A 17,221-nucleotide genomic window follows, 5' to 3' on the forward strand; every position below is an offset into this window, starting at 1 on the left:
GAGACTAGGGTCCTGAATTTAAATAAAGGGGACTACGATAGTATGAGGTGCGAGTTGGGTAGGATTGATTGGGGAATGACACTCAAAGGGTTGATGGTAGATGGGCAATGGCAAACTTTCAAAGATCGCATGGATGAACTACAGAATTTGTTCATCCCAATTTGGCATAAAAATAAAACAAAAAAGGTGACTCAGCCGTGGCTAACAAGGGAAATTAGGGATAGCATAAGATCCAAGGAGAGGACATATAAATTGGCCAGAAAAAGCAGTAAACCTGAGGATTGGGAGCAGTTTTGGATGCAGCAAAAGAGGACAAAGGGATTAATTAAGAAAGGGAAAATAGAATATGAGAGTAAGCTTCCAGGGAACATAAAAACTGACTCTAAAAGCTTTTATAGATATGTGAAGAGAAAAAGATTGGTGAAGTCAAGCGTAGGTCCCTTGCAGTCAGAATCAGGGGAATTTATAATGGGTAACAAAGAAATGGCAGACCAATTAAATACATACTTTGGTTCTGTCTTCACAAAGGAGGACATAAATAACCTCCCAAAGATGTCGGGGAACATAGGATCTAATGACAGGGAGGAACTGATAGAAATCAGTATTTGTAGGGAAATGGTGTTAGGGAAATTGATGGGATTGAGGGCCGACAAATCCCCAGGGCCTGATAATCTACATCCTAGGGTACTTAAGGAAGTGGCCCTAGAAATAGTAGATGCATTGCGGGTCATATTCCAAAATTCGATAGACTCTGGAACAGTACCCATGGATTGGCGGGTAGCTAATGTTACCCCACTGTTCAAAAAGGGTGGTAGAGAGAAAACGGGGAATTACAGACCGGTAAGCCTGACATTGGTAGTGGGGAAAATGCTAGAGTCCATTATAAAGGATGTAAGGAGCACTTGGAAAAAAGTGACCGGATCGGACAAATTCAACATGGATTTACAAAAGGTAAATCGTGCTTGACTAATCTACTGGAATTTTTTGAGGATGTAACTGGTAAAATAGATAAGGGAGAACCAGTGGATGTGGTGTATTTGGATTTTCAAAAGGCTTTCGATAAGGTCCCGCATAATAGATTAGCATGTAAAATTAAGGCACATGGGATTGGGGGCAAGGTATTGACTTGGATAGAGAACTGGTTGGCAGACAGAAAGCAAAGAGTTGGAATAAACAGCTCTTTTTCCGAGTGGCAGGCAGTGACTCGCGGGGTACCGCAGGGATCGGTCCTTGGACCTCAGCTATTCACAATATATATTAATGATCTGGATGAGGGAACTAGATGTAATATCTCCAAGTTTGCAGATGACACAAAGCTGGGTGGGTGTGTGTGTTGTGAGGAGGATACCGATAAACTCCAGTATGATCTGGACAGGTTGGGTGATTGGGCAGAAGCATGGCAGATGCAATATAACGTGGATAAATGCGAGGTTATCCACTTTGGTGTCAAAAACAAGGCGGCAGATTATTATCTGAATGGCAATTGATTGGGAGAAGGGGAAGTGCAACGAGACCTGGGCGTCCTTGTGCACCAGTCGCTGAAAGTAAGCATGCAGGTGCAGCAGGCGGTTAAGGCGGCAAATGGTATGTTGGCCTTCGTAGCGAGAGGGTTTGAGTGCAGGAACAAGGATGTCTTGCTGCAGTTGTACAGGACCTTGGTGAGACCACATCTGGAGTATTGTGTGCAGTTTTGGTCGCCTTATCTGAGGAAGGATGTTCTTGCCATGGAAGGAGTGCAGCGAAGATTCACCAGGCTGATACCTGGGACGGCAGGAATGACGTATGAGGAGAGATTGGGTCGATTGGGCTTATACTCGCTGGAGTTTAGAAGATTGAGAGGGGAATCTCAACGAAACTTATAAAATTCTAACAGGACTAGACAGACTAGATGCTGGAAGGATGTTCCCGATGGTCGGGGAGTCCAGAACCAGGGGTCACAGTCTAAGGATAAAGGGTAAGCCATTTAGGACAGAGATGAGGAGGAATTTCTTCACCCAGAGAGTGGTGAACCTGTGGAATTCTCTACCACAGAAGGCAGTGGAGGCCAATTCATTAAATATATTCAAGAAGGAGTTGGATATATTTCTTAAGGCTAGGGGGATCAAGGGATATGGAGAGAAGGCAGGAACAGGATACTGAATTTGGACGATCAGCCATGATCTCATTGAATGGCGGAGCAGGCTGGAGGGGCCGAATGGCCTACTCCTGCTCCTATCTTCTATGTTTCTATGTAACCTTACATATCTTAGCTCCCTCAATCTTCTCTTCTGATCTATATACTTTTAAGACCTAGCTTAGTGTTCCTTTACCAGGAATGGTAGCATAGAGGTTATGTTATGAGACTAGTAATCCAGAGGCCTGGACTAATGATCTGGAGACATGAGTTCAAATCCCACCTCGGCAGCTGGGGAATTTAAATTCAGTTAATTAAATAAATTTGGAATATAAAAGCTAGCATCAGTAATGGTGACAATGAAACTATCAGATTGTCGTAAAAACCCATCTGGTTCACGAATCTGCCATCCTTACCTGGTCTGACCTACATGTGACTCCAGACCCACAGCAATGTGGTTGACTCTTGCCCTCTGAAATGGCCTAGCAAGCCACTCAGTTGTGCCAAACCGCTACGACAGAGTCACATTTCACCACACGGGCTGCAGTGGTTCAAGGCGGCGGCTCACCACCACTTCCTCAAGGGCAATTAGGAATGGACAATAAATACCGGCCTTGCCAGCAACGCCCATACCCGTGACTGAATTTTTTTTTTTTTTAATTCCTCAATTTACTGCCTCCTCTTTCCAACCTTCATGGTGTCCTGACTATAGAGCTTTGTCCTTCATCTTGGTTTGTCAATATGAAAAAGAGTTGACAAATTTAACTATCTTGCAACCAGGTTATCCACCCTCCTCAGTTTTGAACACTTGTCCCACACCTTACCCAAAACTCAGTGTATAACTGCAATTCTGTGAAAATCTCCTTATAATTTGGGGTCCTAATACTCAATCATCATTGTTGAACTTATCTGCATCTTCCCCAATGCATCAATATACTTTAGAGGATAAAAGCTTATATTTTCTGATCAGCATTATTTTAACCCATCTGCAGCAGAGAACCTGACAACAGAGGCTACACTTCAAAACTAATTCACTCCTTGTGAAGCTCTTTGGTACATTTTGAGGATGCTAGGGAGCTATATACAGTAAATGAATATTTGTTCTTCCTTTTAAACTCCAAGTTTATCTTAAATAGGTTACAATAATGGCAATTGGAAAATCCAGGCCAGATTGTCAAAATTATCACTCCTTTTGTACATCCACTTCACTGTTCAAGTCCCTTTGAATGACAGCAAATGCTCTTCGATTAATCAAATGGCCATGTAACATAATGGGCCTCTCCCAGCATGAAGACTCACTAAATGGGAGCACGGATAGGAAATAAGGCTGCAACACTACAGGACTGATTCTGTGACTTGTGCTCCTGCCCAGCAAGTCTCATGTTGGGAGCCTCATCTCACAAAGGTCACCCTGCAGAGTTATTACATTTTACAACAGCACATTTAATGAATATCTGCAGCAGAGAAACTGAGTTGTTTTAATAATTAATCTATCTTGTTTCATTACATTCCCTTTTTGCAAAGATGTGTCAGTATATTCTGCCCTTTGAAGCAGCTCTTATTTTTATTGCTAAGATGCTGGCCTTATGACAAAGGGTGACTGAGTGGCTAATGTCGCTGTGATCAGAGATCAGGCAAGCTGCTCAGCCCCAAGGACATGGACTGCTGAGGCTGGGGCTCAGACTGTGACTACCGATGGGACAGACACAACAGTGGATGATATAGCCAATAATTTTCATAACTTTCTTGCTGAAGACACAAATTGAAGCTATATACTGCTAGCTGTTCATCCACCTATTAAGGTAACTACAAAGCGAAGTAGAACTGATGAGTAACAGCAGGGGGCTTCTTAAAGTAGTATTTGAAGCCTCTTCAGAGTAAGAGAGAGCTACTGTAAAAATAGATGAAGTGTGTTGTGAAGTCCAGAGCGTCACCAGGGGGATGAAGCTGCAGCAGTGAATTACATTCACTGGCAAGTGCGTGCAAAGACAGAAATATAATCTTAAATAATGTCTGCTTTGGTTAAAGTCTATTGTCCTTTCTCAGTACTCCAGGGCACGATTAATGACCAATCAAATTGGCTTATTAATGGGTCTTGGAGGGGTAGATCTGTCACAAGAGCCCAGGATTCTTCCCGCTTGACTCCAGATAACCCTGCAAGCCAAAGCTGAACGGGTCGGGTGGACAAGTAGTGAGAAGTTTACTAATACACTACGAAGGTGAGCTGAGCAGTTTTAGCTATACCCCTGTGCAGGGTCAAAAACTTGCATTTAGATAGCACTTTTAACACAGAAAATTGTCCCACAGCGCTTCATAGAAGTGTAATCAGTCAAAAATCAACCAAGCCAAAGAAGATATTAGGACGGGTGACTAAAAGCTTGGTCAAAGAGGTGGTTTTTAAGGAGGGTCTTAAAGGAGGAGAGGGAAATGGAGAGGTTTAAGGAGGAAATTCCAAAGCACAAGGCCCAATTGGCTACCAATTGTGGAACAAAGGGAGTGGGGAAGGATAAGAGGCCAGAATTGGAGGAATGCAGATTTGTCTGAGGGTTATAGCTCGAAAAGTTTACTGAGATATTATAACTTGGTTCTTGCCAAGCTGCCTAAGATCTCTGGACTTAGGTAAGTGAGTTATGTTCCTACGAGGAGAGTGTGTGCCCTCAATATCGGAAAAACAAAAACTCTGGGTGGATTTTCAGTAGTTTGGTTTGGAAACATGGTGGTGGATTTCTGTCAGTTACCTGCCTGGCTCAACAACAAAAAAAAGAGTAACAGCCCTCAGACCTGCTATGAGCCTGAATTCAGAGTTACTTTTTGGTAAGTGCAGCCTCAAGCAAATCATTGCTGATGATTGTGGCCCTTGACAAAAAGCAAGTGAATAACCCCCACAGCACCAGTATACAGAGCTCTAAGCAGCGACACAGCACAGAATAAGGTGATTCTTCAACCAATCACCAAAAGGGACTGAAAGGGCTGACACACCATCAGATCTGACCTCTCTCTAGGAAACACCATTAACTGAGATTCCCTGCACTGGGTACCTGAGCTAAGGGAAATGCAAGTCACAGCGCAGCATGTTTAACTACCTTCCTTGCAGCACGGGGCTGTAATTAAAAGTCCCATCATTAGTGTATATTTATTATGCTAAAATGGGTAACAAATTAGGGTAATTGGATATGATTGCATGTGCAAATTAGGTCAATAATAAAAAAAAGTGTAAATTGGAGGGGAGAAATGTTTTTCTCTAATAGAGTAACATTATGCAAATAGACTATATCAGGTTGATTACAAAGTAGACTTTTCCTTATTAAAAAACATGGCATTACGTGTTATAAGTCAAGTACCAGGCAGCAAGTGACTATCTTATATTTATAGCCCCTGGTTTAGGACTCCCTTTATATTCCCATTTAGGATTATCTTTGCTGCAAATTTTAAAAATGCACCACTAAACAAGTGTATCACGAAGCAATTCTTTCCATTAGATTTGCCTTGTTTGGTTAACCTTAAAACAGTAGATTTACTTGACAAGCTTTCATTATTGAACTCAAATCTCCAAAATTATCTTTTTGACAGCCCATCATTCAGGAGCCAAGTTAGATTTGAGGCAGAAACATTTTGGATTTCCAAACTGTACTGTAATTGATTTGTCCCAAGATGACCTGGGCAGTAATGGAAGGACAGGCAGAGAACATATAAAAGAACTTCTGCACAGAGTGGAATGAAACAACAACTTTGGTAAAACAGAGCAGAGGAAAACTAATTCTCCCCATGATCCCATCTCATTTCTTAGTGTTAATCTCAAGCTGAAACACCTCATTAGCATCTTCAGTAAAGCATGGTTAAGTAGCAGATCTTAGTAACTGGCACTGGCTTTAGTACTGACCAGGAATTTACTCAATTAAATGCATCACACAAATAAAGTTTTATCACTTCTGATCAACAGCAATTAGCTTTGTTTACCAAGTGAGGGTCAGCCTCCACACCTGGTTCCTGAGGCAATAACTCCAGACACTGCCACTTTACCATACTGAAGAACTTGCAGCTTATGGTATTATTTCCTCAACTTCTGAAAAGAGGGATTTTCTACCTTTGTTTTCCTTGAGATAGTCAACTGAAAAAAATCATTTTTAAGAGGCCACAATTAGCTAATTGGTTTCTTGGGGCATCGGCTGGGAATATTACTTCAAGAATGATGGGGAAAGTTAGAGGAAATATTTTGACATAACTGGTTAATAGAATAGGGAATGCTTTAATACAAATGGCCATTGAGACAGAAACAACATTATTTAAAAGGGAATTCGGTGAAGAATTTGCAAAATAAGAACAAAGAAGAAAAAGGGGGATGGGCAGGGAAATGGGATTACAACAGTTATTCCAGTTGAAGAGCTAGCACTGGCATAGACAATGATAGGCCATATGGCCTCCTTCTCAATGCAAGTTAATCATGAACAAAACTCTGGTAAAGATTCTGAATCATGCACTCAGATGCTGCATACATCCACAAAACGTGTACCCACCAAATGTTAGAATGTTTGCCAGTGAGTAATAAGTTTGAGGAGCTGCAGAGCACGCAGTGACCACAATGGTGTCATCCTACGCTGTGTGCACTATACAGAGAAAAACAGACCATGGTACATAATTACATCACCATAGGGTTCAGAAAAACTTGGGCAAGGATTGCTTTTGTGACCACGTTATTGAAATTTATTATTCCTAAAAACGAGTGAGGGCAGGGGTGGGAGGAAAGAGAAATATTCAAGGGAAACCAAAGTCTTCCTGTCTAGATGACCATATTCCAACCAACTTTTTGGGAGGGGGGATTTTGCTGAAAATATACAGCACAACTTGTACTCAACAAATAGGTAAATAATGTTTTACAAAATACTGGACAGATACAGCTTAATAAATGTAATTCTTCATTTGGGGATGTTCAAGAGGCCAGAATTGGAGGAGCGCAGATATCTCGGAGGGTTATAGGGCTGGAGGAGATCAGAGATAGGGAGGGGCGGGGCCATGGAGGGATTTGAAAACAAGGATGAGAATTTTAAGAGAGACGTTGCTTAACCGGGAGCCAATGCAGGTCAGCGAGCACAGGGGTGTGATGGGTAAATGGGACTTGGTGTGATGAAGATATGTTGAGCTGCAGAACTGGTACTAACTTGTGCAGGACACCACCAAAAGTGAAAAGAGGAGAGTTAAATCAGATGTAGTGATTAGATTGGGTTTTAAAAGCCTTATAATTGTTGGAAGAGTGATTGAGGAAGGTAATGTGTTCCAGTTTTGAGGTACTGGGAGTAGGGGACTATACAATCAACACAGGGAGGATGTAGAGAGAAGTGAAGTGCGTAGCATTGCATCTTTGGAGCTTAGAAGGAAGACAGGAAAGTTAGTGGAACATTGATCATAGTAGGATTGATACACACACGCATATGTATGGGGCTAGAGGTGAGAGAAGAATTACCAATTAAACAAGCTTCATCTTCCTCCTAGTACAGGAGTGGTGCCTGTAACAGGCTCCACAAATACAGGAATAGTTTCTAAGTCTTGGACAGATTTGAGCTTTGTAGAGATTTAGGAGTTGCTGACAGGAACACAAAGGTGGTAAAACCCAACTATGTTCACCGTATCCAAATAAAGGGTTTGGTATGAAAGAATAAACCAAGCTTCCTGAAGGCAGCTTTAGCAACAAAGGAGACTCTATTTAAGGAAGGACTAGGGGTGTAGCCACCAAAGATGATTTTGTTGGTTAGCCTTGCAGGAGACATGAAGAAGCTGTATCTTCGAATAAGTCAAAGAAACAAAATTTTAACTGCCCTTTATAAAGATGGAAATCATGATGCAGTAATTCAGTCACTTCACTGCGAAAGGACTGGAAACTGTGAGGTCTGAAGGTTTGCGAGCTGAAGGAAATTAATCAACTTGGAATTGTTAGCAAATGAACGGATAGGGTTGGATGATGAGTGGGAGGGCTCACTGGTAGGAAGAAGAGAGTGGGATAGAGGCCAAATCTATGGGAAACACCTCAGTTAATGAAAGAGCCATTTACCACAGCACTGATAAGAGCACTATTTGAGAGGAAACTAGACAGCCATAAACACAGCACTGGTGGAAGACCAAAAAATTAGAGGAGGAGACTGATGACTTTCAATTTCAGCAATGAGGATATAGGGAGGGGACAGTCTTAGCAATGCAAGAGATGTGGATGTTACACTTCAGGTCAGAGGAGAGATGAGCCCAAGAATATTAATATGACAAAGAACTGAGGATGGTGCCAAAACTAAGAGCTGATAACTGTTGGTTAGATGGGAAGAAAGAGTCTTTGAAGAATTCAAAAATCTTTAGAAGCACATAGTATCTCACAAAAGATTGAGATGTTGAAGGCAAGTACAGATGATTCATTAAACTCAATAAGCAGTACTCCAGACTAGAGAACCTATCAACAAGTGGAATAGTGATGTTGAAAATCATACTGGCTACAAGGCGGTCAGAGCTTTCAAGCTGCTGGATAATTTGAGAGATAAGATAGGGAGGATGGTATTAACAGTGTCTGCAGCAGGAGGTTTCAACAACAGCTTGTATTTATATAGCGCCTATAACGTAGTAAAACATTCCAAGGCACTTCACAGGAGTATTTTATCAAACAAATTTTGACACCAAGCTACATAAGGAGATATTAGAACAGATGACCAAAAGCTTGGTCAAAGAGGTAGATTTTAAGGAGCGTCTTAAAGGAGGAGAGGTAGAGGTTTAGGGAGGGAATTCCAGAGCTTAGGGCCTAAACAGCTGAAGGCACGACCACCAATGGTGGAGCAATTAAGATCAGGGATGCGCAAGAGGCAGAAGTGATTAAGTAGGACCACAATATAACCACAGTGGGGGAGCTGTTATCATCAAAACCAAATAGAAGTATGGGTTAAATCAAAAGGAGAAATTGAAAAGAATGGTTATTAGAACATTTAAGACATGAGTTTTCACAAAACAAAATCAAGGTATATGAAGAATAAGACAGGCATGAGAGCTTGAAAAATCAAGTTGAGTAGCAAATAAGATGTATGAATGCTTGAAAAACTATGATGCATGAGGAATATGACAGGAAGAAGCTTAAAAAACCATGGTATACGTTAAGTAATACAGGGGTGAAAGCTTGAACACAAAACAGAGAAACTTCAAATTCTGAGGCCAGACACAAATTTCATACAGCAATTTTATAACATATGGAAACAATAGAGCAAAGTATGGAGGACAGCATCATGAGTCAGAGAGGATTGGATAGTTAACAATAGGACAGGCACGCCCTCTGAGGAATAATTGCCAGAAGATAATTCAGATGGAAAATTGTGACAGTTAAAGGTAAAAAACTAATAGCTGGGAGCTGCTGGAGACCTCAAACAAAGTAATTAAATCAATATGGAATTATATGAGCAGATTAAGGAGGCGCCAAGGAACATGGGTGACTTTAAGTACTGAATTAAAGTGCACAGAAAGGGATCACTTTAAAAAGGGGGCTGTTGATTTATAACAGAAGCTAAGCCTCTTCTATCAAATGGGGAGTGAGGGAGGCAGAGCACATGAGGTCAGTGCGCGTGTTTGTGCGAGTGAGCGTGCAGTCGGTGCGAGTGTATTTGTGCGAGGGAGTGTGCATGTTTAAGGATGGGGGAGGACTGCAGGAGTCTGTTATAAAAGTTGCTGGTGGCCTTATTGGTTCTCTTCGTGACTGAAATTCTGAGGTCATCAAGTTAGCAGTAAGAAAATTCAGAAGATAACATGTTTTGTCTTGGACAAAGGATCTGACCAGGTTCTTACCAAAGTCCTATAGGCAGAAGTCAGATGGAAAGAGAGACAGAAATTACGGGGGGGGGGGGGGGGAAGTGACTATAAATTAAATTTGTTCAAGTTGGGAGAGCAGGGGTAAATGGAGTCCCACACAGCAGTCACTCACAATGGTGCGTGAGGGAAATATAAAGGGCAATTCCAAAATCTTTGGAAAATTCTAGATTACAAGGGAAGGCAGTATGTCTTGCAGAGTTCAGCATCCATCAAAATAATTTTGAGAAACTAAATAGGAACAAATGGTAAATGGTATTCAATACCAGGGAATGTAATGGAGTGCAAGCTTCAATTTTCCAGCTATGAGGAGAGGGTCAGAGTTCAGCCTATTCTCAGTAGAATAGTTTGAATGGAGACAGGATTCAAGGGTTTACATTTCTGAAGAAACAGAAAAAGGTTTAAATCAAATTTGTCTGCGAGCCAACAGGACTAAAACAGCTAGCGCACAGAATTATATATATATATAAGGTTAATAAACCAGAAAGTAGCTATGCGTTTTAGGAGGAAACAGTGGTCCATCTAGCCTTTCCATTCAATTATCTTTACTTTCTGCAAGGTATCTCTGTATCATCATTTGTAAAATATAATTATAAATCCTTTCAGCTGCAGGAGCTTGCCTGTTTTGTTTTGAAATCCTTTCAAAGTTTCCTGTTTCCCCAACTGGATTTAAAGTTTATTCCATATGTTAATCACCATTTTGCTGAAGAATTGCATTAAAAGAATTCTGTGTATGGCAAAAAAAACCTGCATACTTCCAGTTGATGGAGCAAATATGTAAACTTGAAATATTCCATCAGGTCTCCCCTTAATCATCTGCTCTTTAGAGAAATTAACCATTAAACAACTAATGGAAGCAGGAGGCTCCATAATTAACCCCATCCTCAATGATGGTGGAGCCCAGCACGAGTGCAAAATACAAGGCTGAAGCGTTTGCAACCATCTTCAGCCAGAAATGCCGAGTGGACGATCTATATTGGCCTCCTCCTGAGGTCCCCACCATCACAGAAGCCAGTCTTCAACCAATTTGATTCACTCCACGAGATATAAAGAAACGGCTGAGCACACTGGATACAGCAAAGGCTATGGACCCTGACAACATCCCGGCTATCGTGCTGAAGACTTGTGCTGCAGAGCTAGCCGCGCCTCTAGCCAAGCTGTTCCAGTACAGCGACAACACTGGCATCTACCCGACAATGTGGAAAACTGCCTAGGTATGCCCTGTCCACAAAAAGCAGGACAAATCCAATCTGGCCAATCTACTCTCAATCATCAGCAAAGTGATGGAAGGTGTCATCAACAGTGATATCAAGTAGCACTTACTCACCAATAACCTGCTCACTGATGCCCAGTTTGGGTTCCGCCAAGACCACTCTGCTCCCGACCTCATTACAGCCTTGGCCCAGACATGGACAAAGGAGCTGAATTCCAGAGGTGTGGTGAGAGTGACTGCCCTTGACATCAAGGCAGCATTTAACAGAGTGTGGCATCAAGGAGCCCTAGTAAAACTGAAGTCAATGGGAATCGGGGGGGGGGGGGGGGGGGGGGGGAACTCTCCACTGGTTGGTGTCATACCTAGCACAAAGGAAGATGGTTGTGGTGGTTGGAAGTAAATCATCACAGCTCCAGGACATCGCTGCAGGAGTACCTCAGGGCAGTGTCCTAGGCCCAACCATCTTCAGCTGCTTCATCAATGACCTTCCCTCCAACATAAGGTCAGAAATGGGGATATTCGCTGATGACTGCATAGTGTTCAGTGCCATTCACAACTCCTCAGATAATGAAGCAGTCCATGCCCGCATGCAACAAGACCTGGACAACGTTGAGGCTTCGGCTGATAAGTGGCAGGTAACATTCGCGCCACAGAAGTGCCAGCAATGACTATCTCCAACAAGCGAGAGTCTAACCACTGCCCCTTAATGGAATACTCTCCACTTGCTTGGATGAGTGTAACTCCAACAACACTCAAGAAGCTCGACACCATCCAGGTCAAAGCAGCCTGCTTGATTGGCACCCCATCTACCAACTTAAACATTCTCTCCCTCCACCTCACTGTGGCTGCAATGAGTACCATCTACAAGATGTACTGCAACAACTCACCAAGGCTTCTTCAGCAGCACCTCCCAAACCCGCGACCTCTTCCACCTAGAAGGGCAAGGCAGCAGGCGCATGGGAACACCACCACCTCCAAGTCACACACCATCCTGACTTGGAAGTATATCGCCGATCCTTCATCGTCGCTGGATCAAAATCCTGGAAATTCATACCTAACAGCACTGTGGGAGTACTTTCACCACACGGACTGCAGCGATTCAAGAAGGCGGCTCACCACCACCTTCTCATGGGCAATTAGGGATGGGCAATAAATGCTGGCCTTGCCAGCAATGCCCACATCTCACGAACGAATAAAACAAAAAGTTTGGGTACACAATCATTGTGACTCAGTCCTCTAAATCCTGGCATTAATCTTGAAACTTATTCCTGAATAACCTGCTCCAATAACATGAAACTGCTCCTCACCAAGGCCACATACAATTTTCAAATAACCACTTTTGATCCAGGTTATGTTCTTTCTATGTAGCCCAACATTTTGTTTGCTTTCTCTGCAGCACAGGAATAGTGGGCTGACTATCTCTGCCTGCGCCACCATCTTCGTACTCTACTGTACAAAAAGAAAATACTGCAGATGATGGAAATCTGAAATAAAAACAGAAAATGCTGGAGATACTCAGCAGGTCAGGCAGCATCTGTGAAGAGAGAAACAGAGTTAACGTTTCAGGTCATCGACCTGAAACGTTAACTCTGTTTCTCACTGCTGTACATTTACCTACAATAAACTGTAACTGCCACTTTTCTGCCCATAAACACCGCATCTTTAAATCTTTTTGTATTTGTGGACACAAATTCTCATTTCTCACTGCTCCTACTTCGGTGCCAAGCACTGACCCCAATTTGCATTATTTATAAAAATGATCACAGCAATGAACCAAAGTTGATCCCTGCAGCACACCATAAAGATAAGCAGATTAAAATTACTTTGGACTTAAAGATGTGATTTAGGGAATAAACTAACTACAATCACAACAAATGGAGATGATGCTGAATAATTCAAGAGGAAACCTGCTCATGGCTATAGACAGAGAGGCAGACATTTGGATTAAAGTCAGATGATGGTGACAGAAAAATTGAGTGAAAAAATCACAGAGATTTACAGCCAATTTGGTCACATTAAGAAAGGAAGACTTGCATTTACGTAGCGCCATTCACAACCTCAGGTGGTCCCAAAGCGCTCTACAACCAATGAAGTACTTTTGAAGTGTAGTCACTATTGTAATGTAGGAGACGCAGAAGCTAATTTGCACACAACAACCTCCCACAAACAGCAATGTGATAATTACCAGATAATCTGCTTTTAGGTGTTGGACGAGGAATTAAAAATTGGCCAGGACACCAGGAAGAACTCCACTGCTCTTCTTCGAAATTATGGCATGGGATCTTTTATATTCACCCGACAGGGCAAATGGGGCCTTGGTTTTAATGTCTCATCTGCAGGATCAACCTATATTTTGTGCTCAAGTCCCTGGAGTGGGACTTGAACTCTCAACCTTCTGACTCAGAGGCAAGAGTGCAATGAATTGAGCCACAACTGACAGTATTATTGAGAGTTGTTTCTAACACTATGGTGCAGAATAAGATTGTACTGATGGCTTCGAGATGATCTTTTCTAAAAAAAAAAAATCACTTAAAAAATTCTGGCTGTGTAACTCTTCAAAACATGATTGGCCTCATTAAAAATTTCAGGTCCACACCAGATGTTCTCTTGGGGTCAGTTTCACCAGCCTAGCTACTCCCGCAAGCATCCCCTGTAAGCAAGGGTTTACCTTTTCGCCCAATATCCGGTCATGCAGTGATCCAAGAGCTGCAGCGAGACCCCTTGTTGTGTGTATTAGATGAATGCTGGGATTTTTCCTTAACACTGGGATTTGCTAATTAGGATACAGTGATACGCAGCGAATCATAGACCAGATATTTGCGTACAATGTCACCGCTACTTAGAAGGGATAGCAGGTAAGTGAGCTACCTTCTTCAGTCATTTACGTATAATCAATCCCAGTCACTTACAGCAGTGTGGTCTCCAGGCGTGTTTGAAGGAGCGAGAGCTGGAGCGGACAGTTTGAAGGAGCGAGAGCTGGAGAGAGGAAAGTTTGAAGGAGCGAGAGCTGGAGCGGACAGTTTGAAGGAGCGAGAGCTGGAGCGGACAGTTTGAAGGAGCGAGAGCTGGAGCGGACAGTTTGAAGGAGCGAGAGCTGGAGAGAGCAGTTTGAAGGAGCGAGAGCTGGAGAGAGCAGTTTGAAGGAGCGAGAGCTGGAGCGGACAGTTTGAAGGAGCGAGAGCTGGAGCGGACAGTTTGAAGGAGCGAAAGCTGGAGAGAGCAGTTTGAAGGAGCGAGAACTGGAGAGAGGGCAGTTTGAAGGAGCGAGAGCTGGAGAGAGCAGTTTGAAGGAGCGAGAGCTGGAGCGGACAGTTTGAAGGAGCGAGAGCTGGAGAGAGCAGTTTGAAGGAGCGTGAGCTGGAGCGGACAGTTTGAAGGAGCGAGAGCTGGAGCGGACAGTTTGAAGGAGCGCGAGCTGGAGAGAGCAGTTTGAAGGAGCGAGAGCTGGAGAGAGCAGTTTGAAGGAGCGAGAGCTGGAGCGGACAGTTTGAAGGAGCGCGAGCTGGAGAGAGCAGTTTGAAGGAGCGAGAGCTGGAGAGAGCAGTTTGAAGGAGCGAGAGCTGGAGAGGACAGTTTGAAGGAGCGAGAGCTGGAGAGAACAGTTTGAAGGAGCGAGAGCTGGAGCGGACAGTTTGAAGGAGCGAGAGCTGGAGAGAGCAGTTTGAAGGAGCGAGAGCTGGAGAGAGCAATTTGAAGGAGCGAGAGCTGGAGAGAGCAGTTTGAAGGAGCGAGAGCTGGAGCGGACAGTTTGAAGGAGCGAGAGCCGGAGAGAGGAAAGTTTGAAGGAGCGAGAGCTGGAGAGGACAGTTTGAAGGAGCGAGAGCTGGAGAGAGCAGTTTGAAGGAGCGAGAGCTGGAGAGAGCAGTTTGAAGGAGCGAGAGCTGGAGAGAGCAGTTTGAAGGAGCGAGAGCTGGAGAGAACAGTTTGAAGGAGCGAGAGCTGGAGCGGACAGTTTGAAGGAGCGAGAGCTGGAGAGAGCAGTTTGAAGGAGCGAGAGCTGGAGCGGACAGTTTGAAGGAGCGAGAGCCGGAGAGAGGAAAGTTTGAAGGAGCGAGAGCTGGAGAGAGGAAAGTTTGAAGGAGCGAGAGCTGGAGAGAGCAGTTTGAAGGAGCGAGAGCTGGAGCGGACAGTTTGAAGGAGCGAGAGCCGGAGAGAGGAAAGTTTGAAGGAGCGAGAGCTGGAGAGAGGAAAGTTTGAAGGAGCGAGAGCTGGAGAGGAACCCGGTTACCAGGACGCCAAGTGGGACAGCCAGGGGTAATGTGCAGGCCAGGTGTGTGGAGGAGACCGAGGGGAAACATCGAGAAAGACTGAGAGGAAACATCGAGAAAGACTGAGAGGAAACATCGAGACAGACTGAGAGGAAACATCGAGAGAGAGGAAACATCGAGACAGACTGAGGGAGCACTTTATTTATTTAATTTAATTAATTAATTAAATTTATTTAATTATAAGTTGTGAGTTCTTCACGATGCTCTCCCAGGGCGGCCACCCTGTAGCCAGAGATTATTCTAGAAGCCTGGGTAGAAATATCAATGTAATTACTGTAGAAATTACTTTTTTTTACATTATTGCTTGTTCATTTTATGTGCTCTTTTTTTATGTCTTTTATTTATTTTATGTCTGCTTTATTTATATTTAATTCATTAAAGTATGTATGCGTGTATATGTCGGTATGTGTTTTTTTGTGATGGCGCCGATGAAGATGGCTGCCGTCCTTGCGAGCTCCGTGCGTACCAGGCAGCTAAGTGTTCTTGCAATATTGATAAAAGACAATCACAGCAGTAGGAAGAAGGGATTTCAGTAAGGGCGATCAGGCAGTGGAAACACTACCTTTTGCCTGATTTGTACCCCATGAATCAGCACCTTCAAGATAGGAATGGATAAAGGAGGACAGAACTGCGGGGAGAGGCAGGGGAAGAAAAACCTTACCATCAACCAATTTGTAGACATACCCGACAGTGGTCACGTTGCTGCAGTAGAGTCTGAACATCACCTCCAATGGGCATCTGTTCTGTCAGTGCCTCATCTTTGAGATTTAACCACTTGCTTAGTTCTTCCAATGATGCCAATAACCTGTTCCATCGTTCCGCATTGGCCTCCAAATGAACCCTTCAACAAACCAGGGAAAGAATGTTGCCAACAGTGCTCAATGTAATCAATGAAAAGTTCTTTCTCAATTCAGCCAATCAAGTAAATACCATCAAAAAAAGGAATCCAGTCTTTATTTCATACGGTAGAAGTGGAGCCCATTCTCCAAGCTCCTTTGTCCACCAGTTACCAATGCTTTTGTTAAAAAAAAACCTGTGATCCATTTCTGATGTTTTAAAAATAAATGACTGCACTAAAACATACACCTTGTGGAATAGAGGCTTGAATGAGCAAGTACCCGGCAAAAGTCCCATTCTAAGCATTTTGCATTTTTCTCCCATTAAACCGCTACCTACATCGCTAATGCCTTTTGCCTGTAAAACCTATTTTTGCCTCTTGAAACCTATTTTTACATGCATCCAACTCTTAAATTTTGCACTTAATCACGTACACACTCAATATGCAGAGATACTAGGATACACAAATTACTATTTAATTTGATTTCATGAATTCATAAATTTACTGTACTTAAAGCTTAATGTTAATAATACATCAAATACCCTGTATCAAATGTTTTATTAGAATCAACAGGTGCCTGTGCATTATTGATGCAACATAATATCATCAATGATTTTGGGCACAGAATGTTATCTTCTCGTCTGCAATGAAAAAATGTGCTTTATATGCGTACACAAAATTATTTGGGGGGGGGGGGCGGGGGGAGACGTTGAACGGGAGGGGTTGCATTGGGTCTGTATTCTAATGAGAACAATCTGCAATGTGTATCCACCTAGCTTGTGGAAACTTTACCCCATTTGTTCAGTAGGAACTTATAAATGGACCTCACATTTCTGCCAGCCATGACATATTCCTACTCCCACATCAAGCAAAGCTCTACAAGCAACGCTCACTCTTGACCAAATTACAAGAAAATCATCTGACACGTGATCTCTCAGCTCTAGCCTCCATCCTCTTCACCCTCCTCC

At 43.0% G+C, this 17,221-nt stretch overlaps 1 protein-coding gene across 2 annotated transcripts in view; it reads right to left on the bottom strand.

Moving 5' to 3' along the window:
- LOC147121352 (utrophin-like) overlaps positions 1-17,221 on the bottom strand; it is a 232,317-nt gene that overhangs the window by 197,527 nt on the left and 17,569 nt on the right. For both annotated transcript variants that reach the window (XM_085981551.1, XM_085981550.1), the window contains exon 3: positions 16,100-16,256. In XM_085981551.1, coding sequence (XP_085837677.1) covers positions 16,100-16,256 — 157 coding nt within the window. The remainder of the gene's footprint in view (positions 1-16,099; positions 16,257-17,221) is intronic.

Source organism: Somniosus microcephalus, chromosome 3 (assembly GCF_052327205.1).
Source record: "Somniosus microcephalus isolate GS21.2 chromosome 3, FLI_Smic_1.0, whole genome shotgun sequence".
Taxonomy (NCBI): domain Eukaryota; kingdom Metazoa; phylum Chordata; class Chondrichthyes; order Squaliformes; family Somniosidae; genus Somniosus; species Somniosus microcephalus.